Below are 23,300 nucleotides of genomic sequence, written 5' to 3'. Positions count from 1 at the left end.
GAAAAATACCAAGAATCATGAGATTAATGATAAAACCATGAGAGTTGACAACACTTTGTTGGAGATTACTGTTTAATGTATTTTATATACGCACTCAGAGCCCATTTGACTGGAGCATTTTTACAAATAAAAAAATTGCTAAGTGTACCTATGGATGGCGTACACACATTAGGAAGGAGAATACCTCATTGTGCAGAGAATCTCAAACCAACTCCACAATGAGATTTCTGTAGCACTGGAAATAAATCCATAATTTAAGAATTAAAAAAGAAAAATATCTAGGATGACAACTTGTTCAATGGTCATTCAAAATGGAGAAACTATATAGTTTCAACAAGGGCATGGCAATGTAATCATAGCTGGATTAATGCATTGCTATGGTAAATACATCTATCTGTTAGACATGTAAATACAGGAAAGAGCCAACAAATGCTTGTCTGATCTTTTGGTGTGCTAAATCCTAAGGATTAGCCTTCTGCCCACGCTGCCATTTAACACACCATTTCCTTACCAATTTCCATCGCAGTATCTTAATCCACTCATCAGCTTCTATGCCAGTCTTTGCACACAGGTAATATGTCCTTAGTGGGAATACTAAACTGTAAAGAAAACATAATCTAAATCCATTCCAATAATCAGTATTTCCTCCCACAGCGGTGCTTCCTCCCACATTGGCACTGACCAGTTTTTGTTCAGACTTCAGGTGCTGGAGTGATGCTACATTTGTGTGGCTAATGTCTCAGGTCCTACCTGCAGTCCGGTTTCAGCTGTTTAGCCAGAACTATTTTTTAATCCAGTTCTTGAGAGTGAGAGTCTTGTTAATACATTGTGCCTGGCCAGTATTGACAAATGAATTGTGTTTTGCAGAATTGTGCTGGGGTTGGCTTTAGTGCACACGCCGCAAAAATAACCAGGGTTAAATTCACTGGTGGTGGTCTCACCTCAGTATGAGTTGCACCTGCCTACCCTGGGGCTGAATTTAGTTTTCTGAGTGGAAGTGGGAATCAATAATGAATGAAACCCCATAGCTCAAGCAAGAGTACTATCTCCAGCCTTGACTCTTACAGAGCTATGTGGAACTGATCTAGGGAGCTGGTTGAGATACATGGATACAATAAAGAGTGGGAGAGACTCTATAATGCTCACCCATTATCATCGGGTGTGTGTCAGGAGTGGCTGGCAATAGCAAATCAATGTTTCCTGAGTATATTATGGCTTTTGGAAAAGCTAGGCAAAAGAATCAAGGGTTAATTTGGACTGCAACTTACCAGAAACAGTTTACTCGTTCCTGTGAGTAATCAAATTGCACTGCTGAGCATTCCGTTAAGTCTAGTACCCGAATTGGTTCTGTGGACTTCAAAATAACATATTTTAAAAATGAGAGTGTGTGAAACTGGAAGAAAGACAGTAGCTGACCTCACTCCCAAGGTTTCACTTTCTTTCCATGCACTAACGGTGACAAGGGGCCAGATTCTGCTCTCAGTTATGTTGGAGTAGTAAATGCAGAGTAACGCAGTGGAGTCTATCCAAATTTACAGCAATATAGCTGAGAGCAGAATTTGGATGAATACAAGGAACAGGAAAATACCTTTAAATTTAGAGTTGGGCTGATGACAGCATGGTACTGCCAGCTGGAAGAGAATAGGTTTGGGGCACACTTACAAGGACATAGCTGACTAATGACTCTGCCACCAGAATAGCAAGGCTTTTCATATAGCTTCCCACTAAAGTGGGACTTCTGGTGAAGCGGGTATGCTGGTGGCTATATATCCCATGATGGCAGGAAAAGGGTTATCCACGCTGTTACATCTGGGGCAAAGTAATGTAAAACAGAGCAACAGAGAGTAAATGCTTGGAAAGCAGGAATACCAAAAGGGGAGAAAAGGCATTGTGTAACTCAGAATAATGGGGTGAAACTGAGGAAAGGAAAATAAACCCTGAATATCAGGAAAAATATCCCATTAATAATTCAGTGAGGTTGTGGAACAGCATCCTCAAGTGAAAGTGTTCAGTGATAACTCAGTGATTAAGGGCTTGTAAAAGATCTGCTTTATTCTGTGTCGGGTTCCAACTGGCTCTACATAAGAACAAGAACTTCACAGGCTGCTGCCCAGGCTCTCTCTCAGAAACTCAGCCCTTGAGGGTACAGTCCCCAACACCACTTCTGCCCTTTAAACAAGATTAAACAAAGCAATTTAGAATATACTGTAAAGAATAGCTTTGTATTGGGTTATGGCCAAGACATTAAACATCTACTAGGCTATAATATTTATAATTATTCTCTAAAGTCAATGACAAAACTACTATTGTCTTCACCGGGAGCAAGATCAACCTGTCATCACCTGGCATGTGATGGCTAAAAACATGCATGAGTTCCACAAGTGGAACCATGGCATCTGTGAAAAACGTGAGGTCACAGGAGCATGGCACTGCAGGGATTTAAATACTGGAATTGATGTCGATTGTATTCAGCCTGAGAAATGCTAGGGCACCTACAACTCCCACTGAATTCCAAAGGATTTGAATGCTCTCAGGATCAGGCCCTATTTGAGATCTGATCATTTTAAACCATGTCAAATTACAATTTGCTACTCACCGTCTGGTCTTTGAAATATTTAAGTTCATTCCTATGCAGTGTAAACCACCTCATTTTCCAATTCTGAGAAATCAAGAAAGAAAGCAAATGGTTTGAGAATTTTAAAACAAAGCAAAAAAAATACAGCAGTCAAAATCAAGCAACCTTTTTCTTGAAACCATTTTGTTTCTTAAAGATGAGAGGCTCTATGTTTAATCAGAAGAACACTTTCCTTTAACAGGAATTGTCCTTTACTAAACTAGACTGGCATCCAAAAAGATAATATAGATATTATATAAAATAAAATGGGAATTAGATGCATTAAAATGAAGACCTTGACCATGAAAGGCCTAAGATTGGTGATAATATTAATCACTACCATACACTTTCTGCCTACGGATCACAAAGTTCTTTACAAAGAAGAATAAGTTTTATCACCATTTTACAGATGGGAAAATTGAGGTTCAGAGAGGTTAGATGACTTGCCCATGACTACTGGCCTGAAAAGGCACAGTATCTGCCTCTCAGATCAAAGTTCCTAGGAAAGCCCAGACCTTGAGACTTCGTCATAGATTGCCTGGTACTGATAGACGTTAGGGTCCAGATTGGTATATTATATTAAGGGATCTGCTATTGTGAGGTTCTCTGAACAGCCTCAATGATGGAAGCTGAGGGTGCTCAGCACCTTACATGAGTAGGACTGAAGTCATGAGATATAGAGGATCAGACTGATAGAGAGCTTTTAAACAATCAATGAAACAAATGTGTATATATTACAGCATTTAATGTCAAACCAATTAAATGGACCTTTGAGCAACTGACTGACAGAAAAAGATCAAAGACATAAGAATGGCCATACTGGGTCAGACCAATGGTCCGTCTAGCTCAGTATCCTGTCTCTGACAGTGGCCTGTGCCAGATGCTTCAACAGGAGTGATCAGAACAGGGCAATTTATCAAGTGATCCATTCCTCATCATCCAACCCATGCTTCTAGCAGTCAGAGGCTTAGGGACACCCAGAGGAAGGGGTTGCATCCCTGACCATCTTGGCTAGGGACCTATCCTCCATGAACTTTTCTAATTCTTTTTTGAACACAGTTATACTTTTGGCCTTCACAACATCCCCTGGTGATGAGTTCCACAGGTTGATAGTGCATTGTGTGAAGAAGTACTTCCTTAGGTTTGTTTTAAACCATGGCCTATTGATTTCATTGTGTGACTCCTGGTTTGTGTGTTATGTAAAGGGGTAGATAACACATCCTTATTAATTGTCTCCACACTATTCCTGATTTTACTGACCAGTATCACATCCCCCCTCAGTCGTCTCTTTTCCAAACTGAACAGTCCCAGTCTTTTTAATCTCTCCTCAGATGGAAATTGTTCCATACACCTAATCATTTTTGTTGCCCTTCACTGTACTTTTTCCAGTTCTAACATATCTTTTTTGAGCGGATATGTCCAGAACTTTTTTGAGCGGATATGTCCAGAAGTGCAGTGTTCAAGGTCTGGGCTTATCATGGCTTTATATAGTAGCATTATGATATGTTCGATCTTTTTATCTATTTCTTTCCTAATAGTTCCGAACATTCTATTAGCTTTTTTGACTGCCACTTACATTGAGCAGATGTTTTCAGAGAGCTATCCACAATGAAGCCAGCATCTCTTTCTTGAATGGTAACAGCTAATTGAGACCCCATCATTTTATATGTATGGTAGGGATTATGTTTTCCAATGTGCATTACTTTCAGCTTATCAACATTTCATTTCATCTGCCATTTTCTTACCCACTCATCTAGTTTTGTGAGATCCCTTTGTAACTCTTCAGAGTCTGCTTAACTATCCTGAGTAATTTTGTATCATCTGCAAAGTTGCCCACCTCACTATTTACCCTCTTTTTCCAGACCATTTATGAATATGTAGAACAGCACTAGTCCCAATACAGATCCTTGGTGGACCCTGCTGTTTACCTCTTTCCATTGTTAAAACTGACCTTTTATTCCTAGCCTTCTTTTAACCAGTTACTGAGCCATGAGAGGACCTTCCCTCTTATCTCATGACTATTTAGTTTGCTTAAGAGCCTTTGGTGAGGGACCTTGTCAAAGTTTTTCTGAAAGTCCAAGTACACTATATCCACTGGATCACCCTTGTCCACATGTTTGTTGACCCCCCTCAAAGAAATCTAATAGATTGGTGAGGCATGATTTCCCTTTACAAAAACCATGTTGACTCTTCCCCAACATATCACGTTCATCTATGCGTCTGCTAATCACTATCGTTTCAACCAATTTGCCTGGTATTTTTCAGGTTTACTGGCCTGTAACTGCCAAGATGACTTCTGGAGCCTTTTAAAGAAATTGTTGTCACATTAGTTATCCGCCAATCATCAGCTACAGAGGCTGAATTAAGCAATCGGGTACATACCACAGTTAGTAGTTCTGCAATTTCATATCTGAGTCCCTTCAGAACTCTTGGGTGAGTATCATCTGGTCCAGGAGACTTATTACTGTTTAATTTACCAATCTGTTCGAAAACCTCCTCTATTTACATTTCTATATGGGTGAGTTCCTCAGATTTGTCTTCTAAAAAGAATGGCTCAGGTGTAGATATCTCCCACACAACCTCTTCAGTGAAGACCAATGCAAAGAATTCATTTAGCTTCTCCGCAACAGCCTTGTCTTTTTTGCGTGTTCCTTTAGCACCTCAATTGCCCAGTGGCCCCACCAATTGTTTGCCAGGCATCCTGCTCCTGATGTACTTAAAACAAAATTTGCTGTTAATTTTTGTGTCATTTGCTAGCTGCTCTTCATATTCTTTTTTGATCTGCCTAATTATACTTTTACACTTCACTTGCCAGAGTTTGTTTCTATTTTTCTCGGTAATGATTTATTTCTCATTTCACTATATATATGATATTAAACCACAAAGATGCTAAGTTAAACCTGGGATTTTCTCTTCCTCCTCAATTTTCATTTCTTTCTATGGGCATGGGATGGAAGAGAGGAGTATGAAAGCTCTGAAGTTTTTCTTACCTTTACTATTTTGCCTTGTTTTATCAAGTATCCTTCTTTTGTACCAAGCTGCAAAGAAAGAAGGAAAGACTCAGCTGTGTTTATATTTTGTTCCTTTTTATTATGAGCAAAACAAAATCAAACTATTGCTCATTCTTCTCCAGATACCTCCCACAACCACTCATCTTATCCTTATGCTCGTGTAGCTTCTGTACTGTCCCCACAGTGTGGGCCATATTCCCCCAAACGTCATTCCATTGACTTCAAAGGAGTGGTACCCTCTTACACCAAGGGGTAATTGTGAATATGAGTAGGCCAGAATCTATTCACAGCGTTCTCCAAGTATATAATGACCCATATTCAGTAAAATATACTCAGCAATTAAGTCATTTTACTTCATTTACCTAGATGCCACATGTCATAATACTTAAGTACTGTAATAGATCTTACCAGCCAATGGGATTATCCATGTAAACTGTTCTGGAAACATTAAAAAAACCCAAAGAACTGGGACAGATTTTAATTTGCTTTGGTTAAGTATTCTCTATATGTGACAAAAGCCCTTCCAACTAAAGATGAGCAGAGTACGAACAGAACATAGCATAACACAAAGCATGCGCTAGGGAATTTTTGATCCAGTTAGGCAAAAACACGCATTTGACAACAGTCGGAATGTTGGATGCACAATTTTGGCCTTGATTTTCAAAAATGATTAATGATGTGGGTGCTTAAACTTCTTGGATGCGCCCCTTGAAACTTCAAGAAAGGCCTGACTTTTCATCATCTTCATCAGAGATATCTGAAATCAGGAAATCACTGAATCATAGAAGTGCAGGACTGGAAGAGACCTCAATAGGTCATCTAATCTAGTCCCCTGCACTCAAGACAGGACTAAGTAATAACTAGACCATTCTTAAAAAGAAAAGGGGTACTTGTGGCACCTTAGAGACTCACAAATTTATTTGAGTGTAAGCTTTCGTGAGCTACAGCTCACTTCATCGGATGCACGAAGTACTCCTTTTCTTTTTGCGAATACAGACTAACACGGCTGCTACTCTGAAACCTGTCATCTAGACCATTCCTGACAGGTATTTGTCTAACCTGTTCTTAAAAATTTCCAATGACAGAGATTCCACAACCCCCCTTCCCCCCAGGCAATTTGTTCCAGTGCTTAACCATCCTGACAATTAGAAAGTTTTTCCTAATGTCCAACCTAAACCTCCCCTGCCGCAATTTAAGACCATTGTTTCTTGTCCTATCTTCAGAGGTTAATGAGAACAATTTTTCAGCCTTCTCTTTGTAACAACCTTTTATGTAGTGAAAACTGTTATGTCCCCCTTCAGTCTTCTCTTCTCCAGACTCAACAAACCCAATGTTTTCCATCTTTCATCATAGACCACATTTTCGAGACCTTTAATAATTTTTGTTGCTCTCCTCTAGACTTTTTCCAATTTGTCCACATCTTTCCTGAAAATATGGTGCCCAGAACTGGATACAGTACTCCAGTTGAGGCCATATCAGTGTGGAGTAGAGTGGTAGAATTACTTGCCGTGTCTTGCTTACAATACTTCTGCTGATACATCCCAGAATGATATTTGCTTTTTTTTTTTTTTTTTTTTTTTTGCAAGTGTTACGCTGTTCACTCATATTTACCTTGTGGTCCACTGTGACCCCCAGGTCCCTTTCCTCAGTGCTCCTTCCTAGGCAGTCATTTCTCATTTTGTATGTGTGCAACTGATTGTTCCTTCCTAAGTGGAGAACTTTGCATTTGTCCTTATTGAATTTCATGTTATTTACTTCAGACCATTTCTCCAGTTTGTCCAGATCATTTTGAATTGGAATCCTATCCTCCAAAGCCCTTGTAACCTCTCCCAGCTTGGTATTGTCCGCAGACTTTTTAAGTGTACTCTCTCTGCCATTCTCTAAATCATTGATGAAGATACTGACCAGAACTGGACCTAGCGCCCATCCCTGCAGTACTCCTCCCAAGATGCCTTTCCCGCTTGACTGTGAACCATCGGTAACTACTCTGGCCATGTCTCTACGTACAGCACTGTAGCAGCACAGCTATACTGATACCATTGCACCGCTGCACCATGTCTGGTGAAGACGCTCCATGCCGACGGGAGAGCTCTCTCCCGTCGGTATAATAAAACACCTCCGCGAGCAGCAGAAGCTGTGTCACCGGGAGAAGCTCTCCCACCGACGTAGCTCTGTGCTCATGAGCGCTTATGTCGGTGTAATTTATGTCACTCAGGGGGTGGTTTTTTCACACCACAGTGACGTAAGTTATGCCAACATAGCTTGTAGTGTAGACATAGCCTCCCTGGGAATGGTTTTCCAACCAGTAATGCACCGACCCTCCAGTAGCTCCATCTAGGCTATATTTCCCAAGTTTGTTTATGAGAGGGTCATGTGAGACAATGTCAAAAGCCTTACTGAAGTCAAGATATACCTCATCTACCACATAGATATACCTCCTATCCACAAGGCTTGTTACTCTGTCAAAGAAAGCTGTTAGGTTGATTTGACAGGATTTATTATTGATAAACCCATGCTCACTGTTACTTATCACCTTATTATCTTCCAGGTGTTTGCAAATTGATTGCCAGATTATTTGCTCCTTTGTCTTTCTGGATACTGAAGTTAAGCTGTCTGGTCTATAATTCCCCGGGTTGTCCTTATTCCCCTTTTTATAAATGGGCACTATATTTGCCCTCTTCCAGTTCTCTGGAATCTCACCCATTTTCCATGAGTTTTCAGAGGTAATCGCTAATGGTTCAGATATCTCCTCAGTCAGCTCCTTGAGTATTCTAGGATGTATTTCATCATTAAATCATTCTGGCTATGATTTTTTTGTAAAAACTGACTAGTTTCAAAACTTTTTAAAGTTAATATTCTAAAGGGATGGGGTGGAGCTCTTTGGTTCTTCAAGAGTCAAAAATAATTTTAGTTCAGATGGAAAGATTTGCATATGACAGCTCGCTTATTAACATTTTCTAATGCTCAGCATTGCTGATCTCCTGAGGAGAATGGTGGAAAGGTTCTTATTCATCACAAGACTATGTACCAGCAGGATTATTTTCTTGGCTATAACCATTTTTAAAAGGGTAGATGCTCTAGGGCTCACTTGTCTGGCTGCATTACATTCAGAATCTTAATAACAGAAAAGTAACCTACCGAAGGTGCATTCAGGACAAGATCATTTTCAGTTTTTCCTGTTTGCATCGCAGTGTGAACCCGGACAGACTCATAAATAGAAGGTTCTTCCACTTTCCGGGGATACGGATGTTTCAGTACAATTAGGGTGCCTGAATAAAAGATAGCACTAGTGAGTGACGTGACAAAGTGGATAATACAAAATGATTGTCCCAGGTGTGTGTGTGTGTTTGGAGTTCTGGAGCACTCCTGTGTTGTCAGGTTCCTAAGACAAGAGTGGGATTTTGGCCACACACAGGTCAGAGGACAATCATGTCATAAATGACACTTAAATTATTGACTAAATTAGGCAAATCATTTTCAAAGTGCACAGCCTAAGTAACTGGACTGTACATAAGGTTTTCCACAGGGGACAAGAATCCTTCCCCACAAACTGCAGAGCGGCTATGGGCAGTGACTAATGGATCTGTGTAGCAGCGGTTCCACCTGACTTGAGTGGATCCTTCACCCTTGACTCTACCCTGCCCTGCTCCCAAAAAGTCCTGGATCTCTGCTCCACTGTGCATGTGGACTCAGGATCTCCTGTGCGGGTTACCCAAATCCTGCTCCTCTGCTGTGTCTGAAAACCTCTGCTTTCCTATACATGCCAACTGCACCTCTTCTCTTCTATTCCTTCAAGTAGGTGCCATGGTTGTGTCTACGCTATAGAGCTGATGCCGGCATAGCTATGTTGACACACCCATACCAACATAGGCCCCTCAAGTAGCTGCAGCACCAACAGAAGGAGGAGTTCTGCTCGTTTAAAAACACCCCCCTCCCCAAATGACATCAGCAAAGAAGCCCTTTTCTCTTGGCATAGCTGAGTCTACGCTGGGGTTTTGTCAGCACAGCTATTACAGTAGGTAGTTGTTTTTTTCACACCCCTGACTGACATAGCTATAAGTTTTAAGTGCAGACCAGGCCTGACTTTTTGAATCTGCCTTCAAGCAGATATTCATGTAAACCTCTTCCTAATTTGATACGAGTAGAAAAGCCAAGAAGGCAGCACCACAGAACTTTCACACCTGCATGAGGCAAGAGAAATATGTTTTCTTTGTTCCCCTTAGAGCTGTAGTTTGAATCTGCTTTTGTTCATGGAATCATCATTATTAGGATAATTGGAGTAGACACACAACATGTGGCTTTCTTGATTATCAAGCACCTAATCTGTGTTTCACAATTGGAAGCCATTTCTTACCTCACATAAATCTCTGACATGGATAAACATCCTTCTCATTAGAAGAGATGGAATTATGTATCTATGCCCAGTATCCTCGATTTTTTCATAGTTGTATATAAATACATTGTGCCTTTTTTAAGCACCCAAACTCAGAGTTGTGGATATAAGGACCCAAAGTTTTTAAGTCTAGTGCAAAGATGGAGAGATGTTCACTTCAGACTTTTATGCACAATAAAGAGAATGGTCCAGTAGATGGGACCTGCAATCAGGTACCAGGAGACTGTTGTTATCTGCCTGGATGGCCACTGACCTACTGTGTGGCATTGGTCAAATCACTTCATCTCCCTGGGCTTTCATTTTCCCATCTGCAATAATAACGCTGGGAATAATAAAGCTGACCCACCTTTGATAATTACTCTATGGATGAAAAGTGCTTTTCTTCTGGGTGACCAGATAGAAAGTGTGAAAAATCGGGACAGGAGATGGGGGGTAATAGGCACCTATATAAGAAAAAGCCCCAAATATCGGGACTGTCCCTATAAAATTGAGATATCTGGTCACCCTAAGTGCTTTCTACTGTAAATGCTTCATGTTTCCTATTAGAGAAGATTTACAACTTCTATTTGTATAGAACTTCCTCAGTAAATACAATCTTGGCTATAGAATGTATGAGGTAGTACCTAAAAGGCAGGGTGGTTGTTGGTTTGTTTGTTTTTTGAAACACTCGTTTTCTATTTGTGAAAGAGAAACAAATTACATGAAAATGACGTTTTTCAGGCCTTCCCTCCATTTAGCATATGTTAAAATATCTGTTATTTAATTTCCATGATTGAAACTTGACTAGTCATGTCCTCTTGAGCTTGTGATCATCAGTTCTCACAAGCTAAGCAATGTTAAGACTAATGAGGACTTGGATTGGAGATCCACAAGGAAAACCCAAAGTGCTATAGGAAGAGGTACTGCTGTCCACTGAACCAGTGACCTGGATAGGGTACTAAGGGACACTGCTGCTACCTGGGGCCCCAATCCTGCAGACACTTATGCACATGCTTCCGGTCTTGGGGAACAGAGGTCGCTCTGCTTCAGATGCTTGCAAGCGATCTCTTTATTCTGTGTCCAGTTCCAGCTGGCTGGGCATAACAACAAGAGCTTCACAGCGTCCAGACTATCTAGGAAGCTCAGCCCTTAAAGACACAATCCCCGATACCACCAGATCCCATCTATACTAGAAAAGGTTTAGCGGTATACCTATATAGGCAATCCTCCTAACATAGCTGTATCTTATTTCTGGCAACAGAGTACTTTACAATAGGTTGTACCAGTTCCCAAGCAAAACAAGCTGTACCAGCAAAAGCCCTTTTTTTGCTAGTATAACTCTGTCTATTTTGGTGGCACAAATATTGTGTACAAAAATTAAACCCTTGCCTAACAATACTAAACTGGCAATGTTTATAAAAATAGACCTGGCCTAAATTTATGCACTACAGTTAGTCCCATTTAAATCAATAGGTTTACTTAGTATATAAAGTTAAGCATATAATTAAATCTTCAGAGTATCAAGGCTTAAGAGAGCCATCCTAAGAGAGATACAAAGGCAGCCCTGAGCAGTTGTGATCAGCTGATGGGTTTTGTGTTTGTGGGTGTGGTGTTAGAGAAGAGGGGTGTTACGGCTGTTGTTTTGGCAATATTCTGACTCAGCTACAGTCTGTCCACTTGCAAAGTGATAAAGTAAAACTTAAAAACAGGAAACCAGTGATGAAACAAAAATAAATCCACATTTTTATTATTCAAACCTAACAGAATAGAGGGACATGAATATCTACAACGTGTAAACAACCTGACTTCATTGGTATCTCACACTAAAATCCCTAATCTTCTGGAAGTTAATAACCTAACTTGTCTTCTTTATTTAAACTGCACTATCTTCTTTCAGTATATCTAGTTATACGTGTCCTTCTCCACACTTGGTTCATTCATTTTATAAGGTCCATTCCCAGAATGCTCTCCTCTAATAGCCAACCCTTTAAAACCAGGGGAAAGAACCAGCTGCACCCCTCAGGGGCTCATGGTGGCCATTAGTGGATTGCAGCTGACTGTATCTTTCTTCCTTCTAGCTGGTAAGTATTTGGCTCATGTTTAGTTTTTCTTGTTTTTTTCCTTTCCTTTGCAGGCAGAGAAGTTCCTTTGAGGGTGGTTTTTAAGCCACACTCCAAGCTTCTCACACAGACTCAACTAACATAATTAATTAAACCCCTTCACCAAGTAGCTGATCTGATAGTTAATAAGGCTACAGGTATCCCAGATAGAACCTGCCACCTTCCCTCAGAGTAATGAAAAAACTAAGATATAGCAGGGTCCACTATTGATGAATCAAACATGCCTCTATTCGTATGAGCTTACTCCAGCAGGCTATAGGAACCTCTGTATCTAAAGAATTTACTGAGCTCAGCTAAAGAGACCAGTAACCTTTGGTAATCAGAAAAGGAGCTTCCGTTCTCTTCTCTTACTCCTGAGTAGGTGGCACAACCTCACGCTGCTATATAAATATCAGGCAATAATAATACATTTGGAATTTTTACTTATATATATCTCAAAGCACTTCATAAAGGTGAGTAAGCATTCTTATCCCCATTGTAGAGATAGGGAAATGAAGCACCATCACACACTGAATTAATAGTAAAGTCAGGAAGAGAAACCAGGGTCCTTGACTCCTGGTTTGATAATCTCGCCAGTGGGTCACACTACCTTAATAAAACAAGAACACATTAGTCTGTTGTTGGTCAGTTTGTTCCAGTTAACACTATAACTTGGTTACAATGTCACAACATTTAACTTTGTTTTTAGGGTAGAAATATCACCTTTTCTGAAACAAGCTATTAATATTCTTGCTCGCTATATCACTGCTTGGTTAAGACGAAGTCTTATACAAGTGTCAAGTATGTGATCCGCATGTCCTTCAGACTAACCTTCATGGAGCTCTGATTAAACAGCGGAGAGTTTATGTTTGCAGCAAAACACTAGCAAAGGAGATCTCTAAAATTAGACTGGTGCTTCAGATCCAACCTTCTTCACTACCCATATGCATTTTCTAATACTACAAAGCTCACAAGCCTAGCTGAAAAAGGAGATCAAAGAGACAATACAAAATAAACTTTCCAAATGATTGTTAATAATGTATTAAATTCTGCTGATGAGTTATATTTTGCAAGAGGGGATGGGGAAAAAATAACATTTGAAGTAAATAGCTGACATCCGATCATAGAAACAGGGAAGCATGCAAATGTGATATGCTTAACTTGAGCTATGTGGTGTAGGTCAAGGGTCATAGTCAGTTTAATTCTCCCTAGCTCTATGGAAAATTTCTTTTACATTTAATAAGGATGGAACCAAGAGGCCTCTATTAGCAATTACTCGAAATGAAGAGAGAGCGATATCCTGTGTATTAAGTTCCGTAGACAATTATATACTTGCGGCAGAATTGCATACCCAAGTTTAAACATTCTATAAAAATGATACTATTTTCTATTAAGTTCTGTAGGATTTTTCCATAAGGAATATTTTAGGTAGCATCATTCAGTAAATATATAAGAAATAGAAATGTCCAGTTCAATCCATAGCAAGACATTTTTGTGGTGTGTGTGTGGTTTTAGGGTTGGGGTTTTTTTTTTTTTGGGGGGGGGGGGGTTGGGGAGGATTGGTATATATTTCTGCTTTCCAACAAATAGGGATCTTCTGAAAACTAACAGAACAGGAAAATATGTGACTATATTCTTGGAAATTTGAGCCGATTAAAGCCACAGTTTGGTTTTTCTGTCTGGTTAATCTCCTACCTGACAGATAGGTAACCCAGAGCATCTAAATGACTTGGCTAAGGTTTCACAGTGAGACGGTGATAGAGTGGGAGGAGAAATAAACTCTCCTGACTCAGTGTGATGCCCTAGTCACTGGAACTACATTAAAAAACACACAGCGTTGAAAAGTGAGCGCAAAGCAATCATTAGTGTCATAGACAAGTCACTAGAGCTGGTCAAAAAATGAGTACAATAAAATATTTCATGTTTCCATTCTAAACGGGTTGAAATTAACCCATTTTTCATTAAAAAATGTATTTTTCACAACTTTTTGCAAAATATTTGTCTAAAACATCAAGCGATTTTCATTTAGTGATTTTTATTTTTTTAATAAATGAAAACATTTTCATATTACTGAAAACCTGAGTTCTGGTAAATGGAAATTTTTGAATTAGACTTCTTTTGTGAAAATTTCTGATAATGACAATTGATCACAAAAGTTTACAGTTTCAAAAGTCGTCTATTTTTAAATAAATGAACTTTTTGTTGAAAAAATGTTGACAAGCTCCACTAAGTTACACCCTCCTTTCCCAGTAACATGGAACTTAGGCTTGAGAACCATGAGTTTGTTTGAATTTTTTTCCTGCACCTCTAAAACCTTTCAGAGCCTACACTAACTGTACTTTTTAATGTAGCAAAATGAAAATTGGATGGGGAGCCTTTGGAGATGATTTCTATTTCTCTGTTGGTGATAGTATGTGCTTGTGAAGTCCTTTGTTTATAAACCAGCCAGATAATATAATAATTCAGGTTCCTTGTTTATTCCGTCATATTGCTGAGCTGCCAATTTTACCATATAACATTCCATGCCAGTATTTAAAAAAAAAAAAAAAAACCCATTGATTATACAATTACTGACCGCTAGCGCCTGAGCCAAAGTTCTCACGTTATCTATCACTGAGTGAGAGCATGGACTGAGAGCCAGAACCAGATTCTGTTCCCAGCTCTGCCACTGATATGTTTTCTGACCTTGGGCCAGATACTTCACCTATTTTGGCCTAATGACATTTACCTTCTTATGGATAACAGCTAAGTATTATAATTCTTTTAAAAGGTTGTGCTTGAACAGACAACTTACTGCTCCTGTCCCATTAAATTAGCCATTACCCCACAGGCAGCTATTATTATTAATCATGTTTATTATGGCAGTGCTCAACGGGCTGGATATCAGGATGTGAAATCAGCATTGGTGCTCTGTCTTCCTGTATATTGCGGCATATAGGCAAGGAAAGTAGAAAGGGAACAAGCTTGTTGGCGAGATACTTTAATACCCATTTCCAGCCTCTAGCTCTGTCTGATTTAGACAGATGAGACGGGTTTCACAGAGCTAGCAGAATCTGATTAGGGGGCTTTAAGCCAACTGCCAAGCACATCATTCAGCACTAAGGATCCAGCTTGCAGAGATCATATAGCACCAAATCCTTATTTACTAATGGATGTAACACATGGAGTGAAGGAAGGAAAAATCATAATTTTCTACATGTCATCTGAAATATTTGAAAGGTTAAACTTACTGATATATTTCTGACTTCAGATAAGAATCTTCTCATAGCCCAAAATGGATATTTAGATTGAAACATTTTCATCTTAAACTTTAAACCAAAACAGTTCCTGCGAACTAGTACTTTGAAGCATGGTTCATAGTTTAGTTGCATTTTAAACATAAACCTTTTTAACTCTGTGATTGGATTAATACTTAGATCCCAAATATACAGAAGTGCTTGAGTGCGTACTTATTGATGTATATGCCATTACAGTAACTGCACCTGGAGGTAATCATTTAGGCATCTATCTGATCATTTACATGTACAAATACCACTACTGCACATACAAATTATTTGCATATTTTTTGCACACACAAATTATTAACAGTTTTCTGCCTTACAAATGTTCATTAACCCTAGCAATTTCCACTGTGGAGGTAGGTAAGCCTTAATCTTTTTTAGAGATAAGAAAACCACAACAAGAAAGACTGGCCCAAGGCCACAGAAGCAACAGTGCCAAATCTAGGATTAGAGCTCAGGAGTCCCTGGCACCTAGACCTAACCTATACTTTTAGCACCCCTCTTTCTCTCAGAATTAGTACTAGAAATTTGAACTCAGCGTTTTAAATTTCATTCCTACAAGTGAGTTGGTTTATGATCTGCTGGTAGGAAGAGTCTTTCTCCTTCTCCTTGACCCCATTCAAGCAGCAGCTGTCTGTTGAAATGGTCTGTGCTCCTCTTGTGTTAAATAACACACTGATTAAGCTAATTTTTTTTTTTTTTAAATTCCTGTTTCAGGGCAGAGCAAGTCAACAAGCAGGCTGCTCTGCCTCAGCGGAGGAAATCACTTGTTAATGGTGAAGTATAGGGCATGTAAACTGCAGGTGAGGTGAGGAAACCAGTGTGGATTTCTGGCCTGGGAAGTAGTGGAAATAAACTCTTTCATAGCTCTCTCCTTCCTCTACTCTCAGCCCCCTCCCTCCATGCCTCCTCTTCTGAGAAGATGTTTAAATGTTATTTTGGGGACAGTCATCAAATTGTAGTTTTTAACCCTGTATTTCTTAATCTAGTAAAATAAAAAGCCGGCGGGAGAGGAGATTAAGGGTCCTATGCCCCTCAGCATATGCACATTCTGAAATGCTTCTTCTGAGCTAAGATTGTGTTAGCAGCAAAGACAAGGCAACAACAGAAGCTTCTTAGGTTAAAACAATCACACACTACATCACCTTGTTAGACAAGTACATAATAAGCACAGGTATTTCACTGGTAATCATCATCATGTGACCATCTTCTGTTCTCAGCAATCAGTTCTTTTCTCAGTAACACTGGAATAAATCAAAACTAACTCTATTGACTTCACTGCTGAGAGCAATTTCTATAGTTCTGTGTCACATCAAGCTGCTCTAACCTGTTTCTGGCACCAGCTGATTCTAATAGATACAAAGTTCTACCACGTGGCTCCCTAAAATCGCTACGGTTCCCTCCTTTCTCCAGGATGGATCCAAGCAAAGGCCTCTGCCTCAGGGATTGGAGACAAGATCCTGTTACTGGCTCTATCCTGACACCAAAACAGGCTTGTGTCCCAGGCTGGTAAAATCACAAGCTACTGACTTTGGTTTGTGTTTAGATTAAGCAGAAGGCATCTCTAAACCTAAACCTCTGATATGTTTAACGTTGGCACACACAAAATAATATTTGAAGAGGTACATCTGAGCAGGTTTTGAGTAAAAATGACTATCTGATGTAAATATGAAGTGGGTTCCCTAAAGCCATCTCCACACTCACACATATGACACACATTGTTTACCTGTCTCGCTTCCAATTAGGGGCTGGTTTGCAAAATGCATGACTAACTCCTTCAAGCTGGGAAATTCATTAAAGCCAAACTTGAATGAAGACCCCATGTGCTCCACATGGAAATGTTTCACAGAATCTCTTGCTCTAAAAGGAAAAAGAGAATTGTCCAAATACGTAAAGTTTGCAAATTACAAAATGTCTCTGGAGGAAAATGTAAACACTTATTGCTTTGTGCTTACACAGCACCAACCATGTTTAGATCTTGGAGCTTTATGAACGTTGGGACTGATTTTTCAAAGATACAGCATTTTCAGAGCTCACATTCACTCCAGTTCGAATTGTAGGTGCTTGACACCTCTGCAAGCCAGGCCTATTAATTAAGAGTTGCAACACCACTATGAGGTAGGGTAAGTATTATCACTGTTTTACAGATGGGGTAATGAAAACACAGAAAGCTTAAGTGACTTGTCCAAGGTCACATTGGGAGTCAATAACAGAGTGTACCCAAGAGTCCTTTCTCCTAGCCCCTGCTCTACCCACCAGGATACCTGTCCAGTTAGTAGCAATACTGCCCTTTGTACACACCGCCCGGCCCTACTACCATTTGGATGGTTTAGTGAGGTCCTCAGATCAGCCCTGCCAGGGTCGGTCACGGCCCTGGTGGAGCGCCGAGAAGACAGTCGAACTGCATACTGCTAATTCTTAAGATATAATCTCTCTGTTCAGTGTACACATATTATTTATTGGATAACAATTTCAAAATTAAGCACTTTTAAAAGTGGCCTGATTTTTTTTTTTCCAGAAGTCTCCCTAATCTAACAGTGAAGTCACTTTGTGTTACAGGCACTCAGTACCTTTTCAAAATCAGGCCTCCTTTATGTAAGTGTCTAAATCTATATTTAGAGCTTAATTTTAGGCATCCAGGTTTGAGAATTTTTGGCCTACTATTTACTTTCACCACCAAAGGCTCCAATCAGGATAGGGGGTCTGTTGTGCTAGGCACTAAACAAATGCACACAGGAAGAGAGTCTTATCTTTATCAGTACAGTGCCATTCAGGAGAACTTGTTGATGTACAAAGAGCTATACAAGTCCTGACTTCCTCACTGGATGTTATTCATACATAAGGCAGCGAAGCAATTCATATCAGAGGCATTGGAGCAGGCATTTCTCTTCTGTTAAAGTGGATCTTGTTAACAATAGCACCAGAGAATCTTTAAAAGAAAAGGTTACGAGAAAAACAAGAAACAAATATATTCAAAATAGTGGAGAAAGGGGAGAGTTATGAACTACTATTATTTTCTCATCATTTAGTAGGAACTACTTTTCATAGTGGATGCTTACAATCCCTGATATATTTTAATGGGTCTTATTAATTATATTTAATTATGTTAAAGAGCCATGTTCTGAGCACAGCTGGCCACTCTAGAGTGTGCATTCATAGGCCTTAGAGCACCGCTCTTGTGGCTGAAAAGACCTTCTGCCTTCAGCCTCCCATCACACAATGCAGGCAAGACATGTGCAAATAGCATACTAGCATGTATGCTGTCGTGGCTTCTTGCTACAGTGCGGTCATGTTTTCATCTTTTCATCTAATTTCACAGGAAATAAAGTGTGGCAATGAGAGTAGGCTCTATTCATTGCTTAGTTTCTCTTCAAAGTTAGTGAATTTAACCACTCACTAGCTTCACACTGCTAATGTCAATCAAAATATCAAGGGATATCTGAGCATAGTTTCATACTGAAGCAAGCCATTAATGATGACTGATAAAGTCTGGGCATGTGTGTACGTGTGAAAGGACAGATAGAAGATATTCAGGAGAGTAGACCAGCTATACACTAAGATATAGAGCTGGCTGGAAAATGTTATGCATGTTCCATGAAAAATATCTTAACAAAATTTAAACTTTTCATTTTGTAATGAACATTTTTTTTTATTAGCTTCATCAAAACATCCAGGACATAATTTAGAATTAAACAAGCATTTTTCATTTTGTTTGAAAATATCTTTCAATTAACCAAATTTTTGTTTCAAATGAAAAATTGTCACTTTTCCTCCCTTTTCCCTCCCCCTCCCTTTATTTCTGTGGGGAAAAGAAAAAGGGGACAGTATAATGGAATAAAATGAAAATTTTTATTTGAATCAAACTTTTTCAATTCATTTGGCTGAAAAATAAAAAAAATAGTCAAGGGAAATACATTACTGCTAAAAATTTTCATTTCCTTTGACAAGGCATTTTTTGTATTAAAAAAGTTATGATTAAAAAATTTTGACCAGTTCTACTGAGGTATCTTCTGATCTACATCATCCAAAGATGGAAGCAAACATTTATACCAAACTGTAAAGCACTCTGAGGACTAACTTTAATTATGCTCATTGATCCTGAGTTTTGGATACTAATTTTTCACATGAAACCTATTTTCATACATCTGAAGTGTCATCTTTGGATGCCTTATATAAGAATTAAAAAAATAGAATCTATCATTCAAAGACTTACTCTGATTTCATCTTCTAAATAACAGGACATACATTCCCACAGAGGAAATTTGCTAGATGTTTGTTTTGTGCATTTCTTCCTCTCTTTCACAATGCAATCAGCTACCCCACAACAGTTGGGTAACTAGGAAAGCGTGTACTCTAGCTGATATGCACCATGTCCCTGCATAATAAGTTGTTATTACATGCATCTCTGAAGGAACTATCACTGGGCATCTAAAAGATCTGGGCAGTCTGAGCTGTCAGTGAAACTTAATATTCTCTACTCCACTCACCACTTTTGTGCTGGAGTGACTCCACTGACTTCAATAGAGATAAACCAGCATAAAAGTGACGTAACGGAGTAAAGAATCAGGGCCAAGGATCCTGACCTGTGATTTTTATTTCAACTAACAAAGTAACAAACCAATGACACTGTATCAATATTCACTTCACAATTTTCAAGGATGAATAAACCCTTCCAGCATGAACCTCAGTCTTGCAGATATAAAATGAGACTTAAGGAGCAATTTTCTTTTTATCAGCTGTTTACAAATATTTAATTTATTCTTAAGTTATTGCAAGTAGTAACTCTTTTAAATACATTTTCCGGTTTACTATATATAACTTTCAGATTGTCATGCAAAACTGTCCTGGATTTTGTTAGAGAAATTGCCAGTGGCAGAGGCTTAGTTCAAATAGTGCTTAATTCTTTCTGCTAATGTAAAAATAGTCAGGCCACTGAGAAATTATATTCTTTAAAAATTAAGAAATAACTGTTTGTTTCTAAGAGTTTTCCTTTTCATGATTTTTACACTAGGCACCTGTTATGGATACTTATTGTTTGTGTTGTAGTAATTCCTAGAGGCCCCATTGTGCTAGGCACTGTATAGATGAGGGTTTGTGGGTTTGTTTTTAAGGCTTCCCCTGCCCCACAAAGCTCACAGTCTGGGAACATGTCTGTACTGAAGATATTTGTGCTGGTGTGTATACACTGATGAAAACCACTGGTGTTGATGCTCTGCACCACTGTGAAACTGGGCTTCACAAGTGCAACTGACCTTGGTTTCAAAGTGCAATATATTACAATGACTCCAGATCAGGGGTCAGCAACTTTTCACCATGGAGTCTTTCTGCTCACTTCTGTCTGCCTCCCTTTATTATTATGGCTGCTAATCTAATTGATTTTACCATTATAGAGGGTTTTGAGTGATTGTACAATGTTTAATTTTAAAGCAGTTCATGGAATGAAGTATCTCTCAGCAAGATGAACTCTTATGGACCTATGAAGTTGAGCACAAATATTAGGTGATGGGATGTTTCAAACCTTTTTTTGATTACCAGATCACAGAAACTATTAATGTGATTATTACCAGTTAATAAAGTGCATTACTATTGCAAATAAACATGGTGGTAAGTGAACGATGCTTAAAATTAGTAGTAATGTGAAGTCATGTAAGTTAATTCAGCATATTGTACCTTACTGAGAGAGAATACAAGTCATTCCTTTCATTACTCTTCCTTAAGAGATAGCTTCCATCACATCCATTGGAAAGAAGAAGAGCCTCTGCTGCATGGCGGGTGAGATTATCGTGGTACCACCTAGCAAGACATAAAGGTTAAAGCTTCACTCAATTCTGGCTGACATGTAGTGAGTTGTGAAGCAGTAATAACTCCATAGTTGGGGCTGCAACCAGCTCTCTATTATAACCCTCAATATTCACACATACATGCTCGCTCTCTCTCTCTCTCACACACACACACACACGCACACATTTTGCAGGATAACTCCTTTTGGCCTGGAAATTTTCAAGAGGAGACTCCCTTTGGGAAGTCTGAAAGAAACTGGCTCAGTAAAAAATTAACACAATTCTGACTTTGGGGGGTTGGGAGGGGGAGTCTAGCTATTTTGTTCAGTTATATCTCAAAAGGGGGATGGTTTTAAATATCCAACTTCTCCTTCAGTTACTTCTTCCAAGGAACTGGTTCAGACTTTGTTTGAAACCCTCAAATGTTCTGACTATAAAGCCACTTGTTTCCTTCCATTGAATGGTGCAGGGGGTAGCAAATTGTGGCATATTATGGGGAAAAAAATCCGAGTTCTCTCAACTTAGTTTCCTGATAGTACTTCAAACTGGACCTCCAGACACCATAGTAAACAGGAGCATTGTGGGGGACCGACCCAAATCAGGGCAGGGTAGGAGCTCATGAGCACTCTGGTTTCTGCAGCACGCTTCCTTCAAGTTTAGGTCGATTTCTGATTGGAAATCCACCCACAAGTTACTGCTGTTTTCACCAATAGTTACAGTCTCTCCAGGACTGTGAATGTCCACCTTCAGAAAGGGGGATTGTCGTGATGTGTCGCTTTAAGCCACTGTACCATAACTGAACCATTCCAGTGCTTCTTGTGCCAACATTGTCCTTTAGCTTAAATAGCTCTTCACCTCTCTGATATGTACCCCTTGATCAATCTCCTCTCAGCCTGCTTTTTGCTAGGCTCAACAAGCCAAGTCTCCTCTCATAAAAGCAATGGTTGTACTCCAAAGGCATCAGTAAGCATTCAGCATTGGTCAGTGAAAACACAGGTGGTGAGATGTGCACCCCGATTGGATTTATTTATGTTAACAAGGGGTTAAGGCTGGATACAAATAGCGTATAAAATCACAAGCCAATCTGCCACCTGTGGAGCGCCACTGCTGTTCACAGCGTTGGGAGCCCTGATGTGATGAGCTGCGAGAATTTTAAGCCCGATGTCATACAATTCTGCTCACTTAAAAAGCTCAGCAGCAGCTGCTCTGTGCTGGGGCTCCCAGTCTCACTCAGGTGGGGCTGAGCCAGTGGGAGCTACTATATTTTTCACAACATTTCCCTTCATTGGGCCAGGGCCATGGAGGAATAAAGGACGTGTGGAGCCAGACAACATTTAATGCACTAGATTATGTAAATCACAGGTTTACATGAGATGCATTATGAGAAACAGCCTCTCAGCATGGGTATTAAGGAGGGAAGATCCTCCGATGGAAAAGCTAATCGTATTGTATTGTGTGCCTCTCGCTCTTTTGACTCAGGGAATGCTGAAGATTATTTATGCTGAAAGGGAACCACAAATGACTCTTTATTATATTTTCTCCGTTTGTGCACTTTATGCATTTGACAGCACTCTGTGTACAGAGACTAAGTGAAAAGACCCTTTCAGACATCAATAGGCAAGCAGAAAAACCCATTAAAAAAATCCAGGTAGACTGTTTAAAAGGTGCTCTCTCAGAAAATGAACTTTAATTTTTTTTTTTTTTTAAAATACCTCAGGTTGACAGTGTCCCTCTAAATACTTATTCACAGCTCATTGGTTGTTGTAGTTTCTACAAAAATCTGAGTTTAACTTTCTATAATATTTTTCCTTCCATCCTGCAAGAGACATTGATTTAGGTGGAAGACATTTCTTTACCCTTTTTAAGCTCTGTCTACTATCTTCTAAATCTGTATTTCCTGAAATGTTTTTTCTCTGGTACACTTCTTCTTTTGGGCAAATGTCTCATGCAGCACATACTATTGTAACCAAAAAGACAAGGGTGTTAAGAAAAACCCTGTACATTAACGCATCATCTCAGCAACACCATTCATCCATATCACTAAACCAGTGATTCTCAAACTTTTGTACTGGTGACCCCTTTCACACAGCAAGCCTCTGAGTGCGACCCCCGCACCCGACATTAAAAACACTTTTTTATATAT

The 23,300-nt window shown here is 39.4% G+C and overlaps 2 protein-coding genes across 3 annotated transcripts in view; one reads left to right on the top strand and one right to left on the bottom strand.

Annotated features, from left to right (window-relative positions):
* Positions 1-23,300, top strand: part of LAMTOR3 (late endosomal/lysosomal adaptor, MAPK and MTOR activator 3) — a 62,753-nt gene that overhangs the window by 13,677 nt on the left and 25,776 nt on the right. The window contains exon 7 of one of the 2 annotated variants that reach the window (XM_073340788.1): positions 20,805-20,876. The exons of the other annotated variant lie outside the window; for it this stretch is intronic. Within the exon in view, the coding sequence (XP_073196889.1) occupies positions 20,805-20,839 (35 nt within the window). The 3' untranslated portion in view covers positions 20,840-20,876. The remainder of the gene's footprint in view (positions 1-20,804; positions 20,877-23,300) is intronic. 2 annotated transcript variants of the gene reach the window in all.
* DAPP1 (dual adaptor of phosphotyrosine and 3-phosphoinositides 1) overlaps positions 1-23,300 on the bottom strand; it is a 45,487-nt gene that overhangs the window by 2,792 nt on the left and 19,395 nt on the right. The window contains exons 2-8 of the mRNA XM_073340783.1: positions 21,048-21,170; positions 17,104-17,237; positions 8,764-8,894; positions 5,605-5,652; positions 2,597-2,659; positions 1,269-1,354; positions 512-599 (exon numbers count right to left, since the gene is read on the bottom strand). Of these exons, the coding sequence (XP_073196884.1) occupies positions 512-599; positions 1,269-1,354; positions 2,597-2,659; positions 5,605-5,652; positions 8,764-8,894; positions 17,104-17,237; positions 21,048-21,170 (673 nt within the window). The remainder of the gene's footprint in view (positions 1-511; positions 600-1,268; positions 1,355-2,596; positions 2,660-5,604; positions 5,653-8,763; positions 8,895-17,103; positions 17,238-21,047; positions 21,171-23,300) is intronic.

Source organism: Lepidochelys kempii, chromosome 4, assembly GCF_965140265.1.
Source record: "Lepidochelys kempii isolate rLepKem1 chromosome 4, rLepKem1.hap2, whole genome shotgun sequence".
Lineage (NCBI taxonomy): Eukaryota > Metazoa > Chordata > Testudines > Cheloniidae > Lepidochelys > Lepidochelys kempii.
Note: the sequence above shows the minus strand (reverse complement) of the source record. Positions and strands in the feature narration are given on the sequence as shown.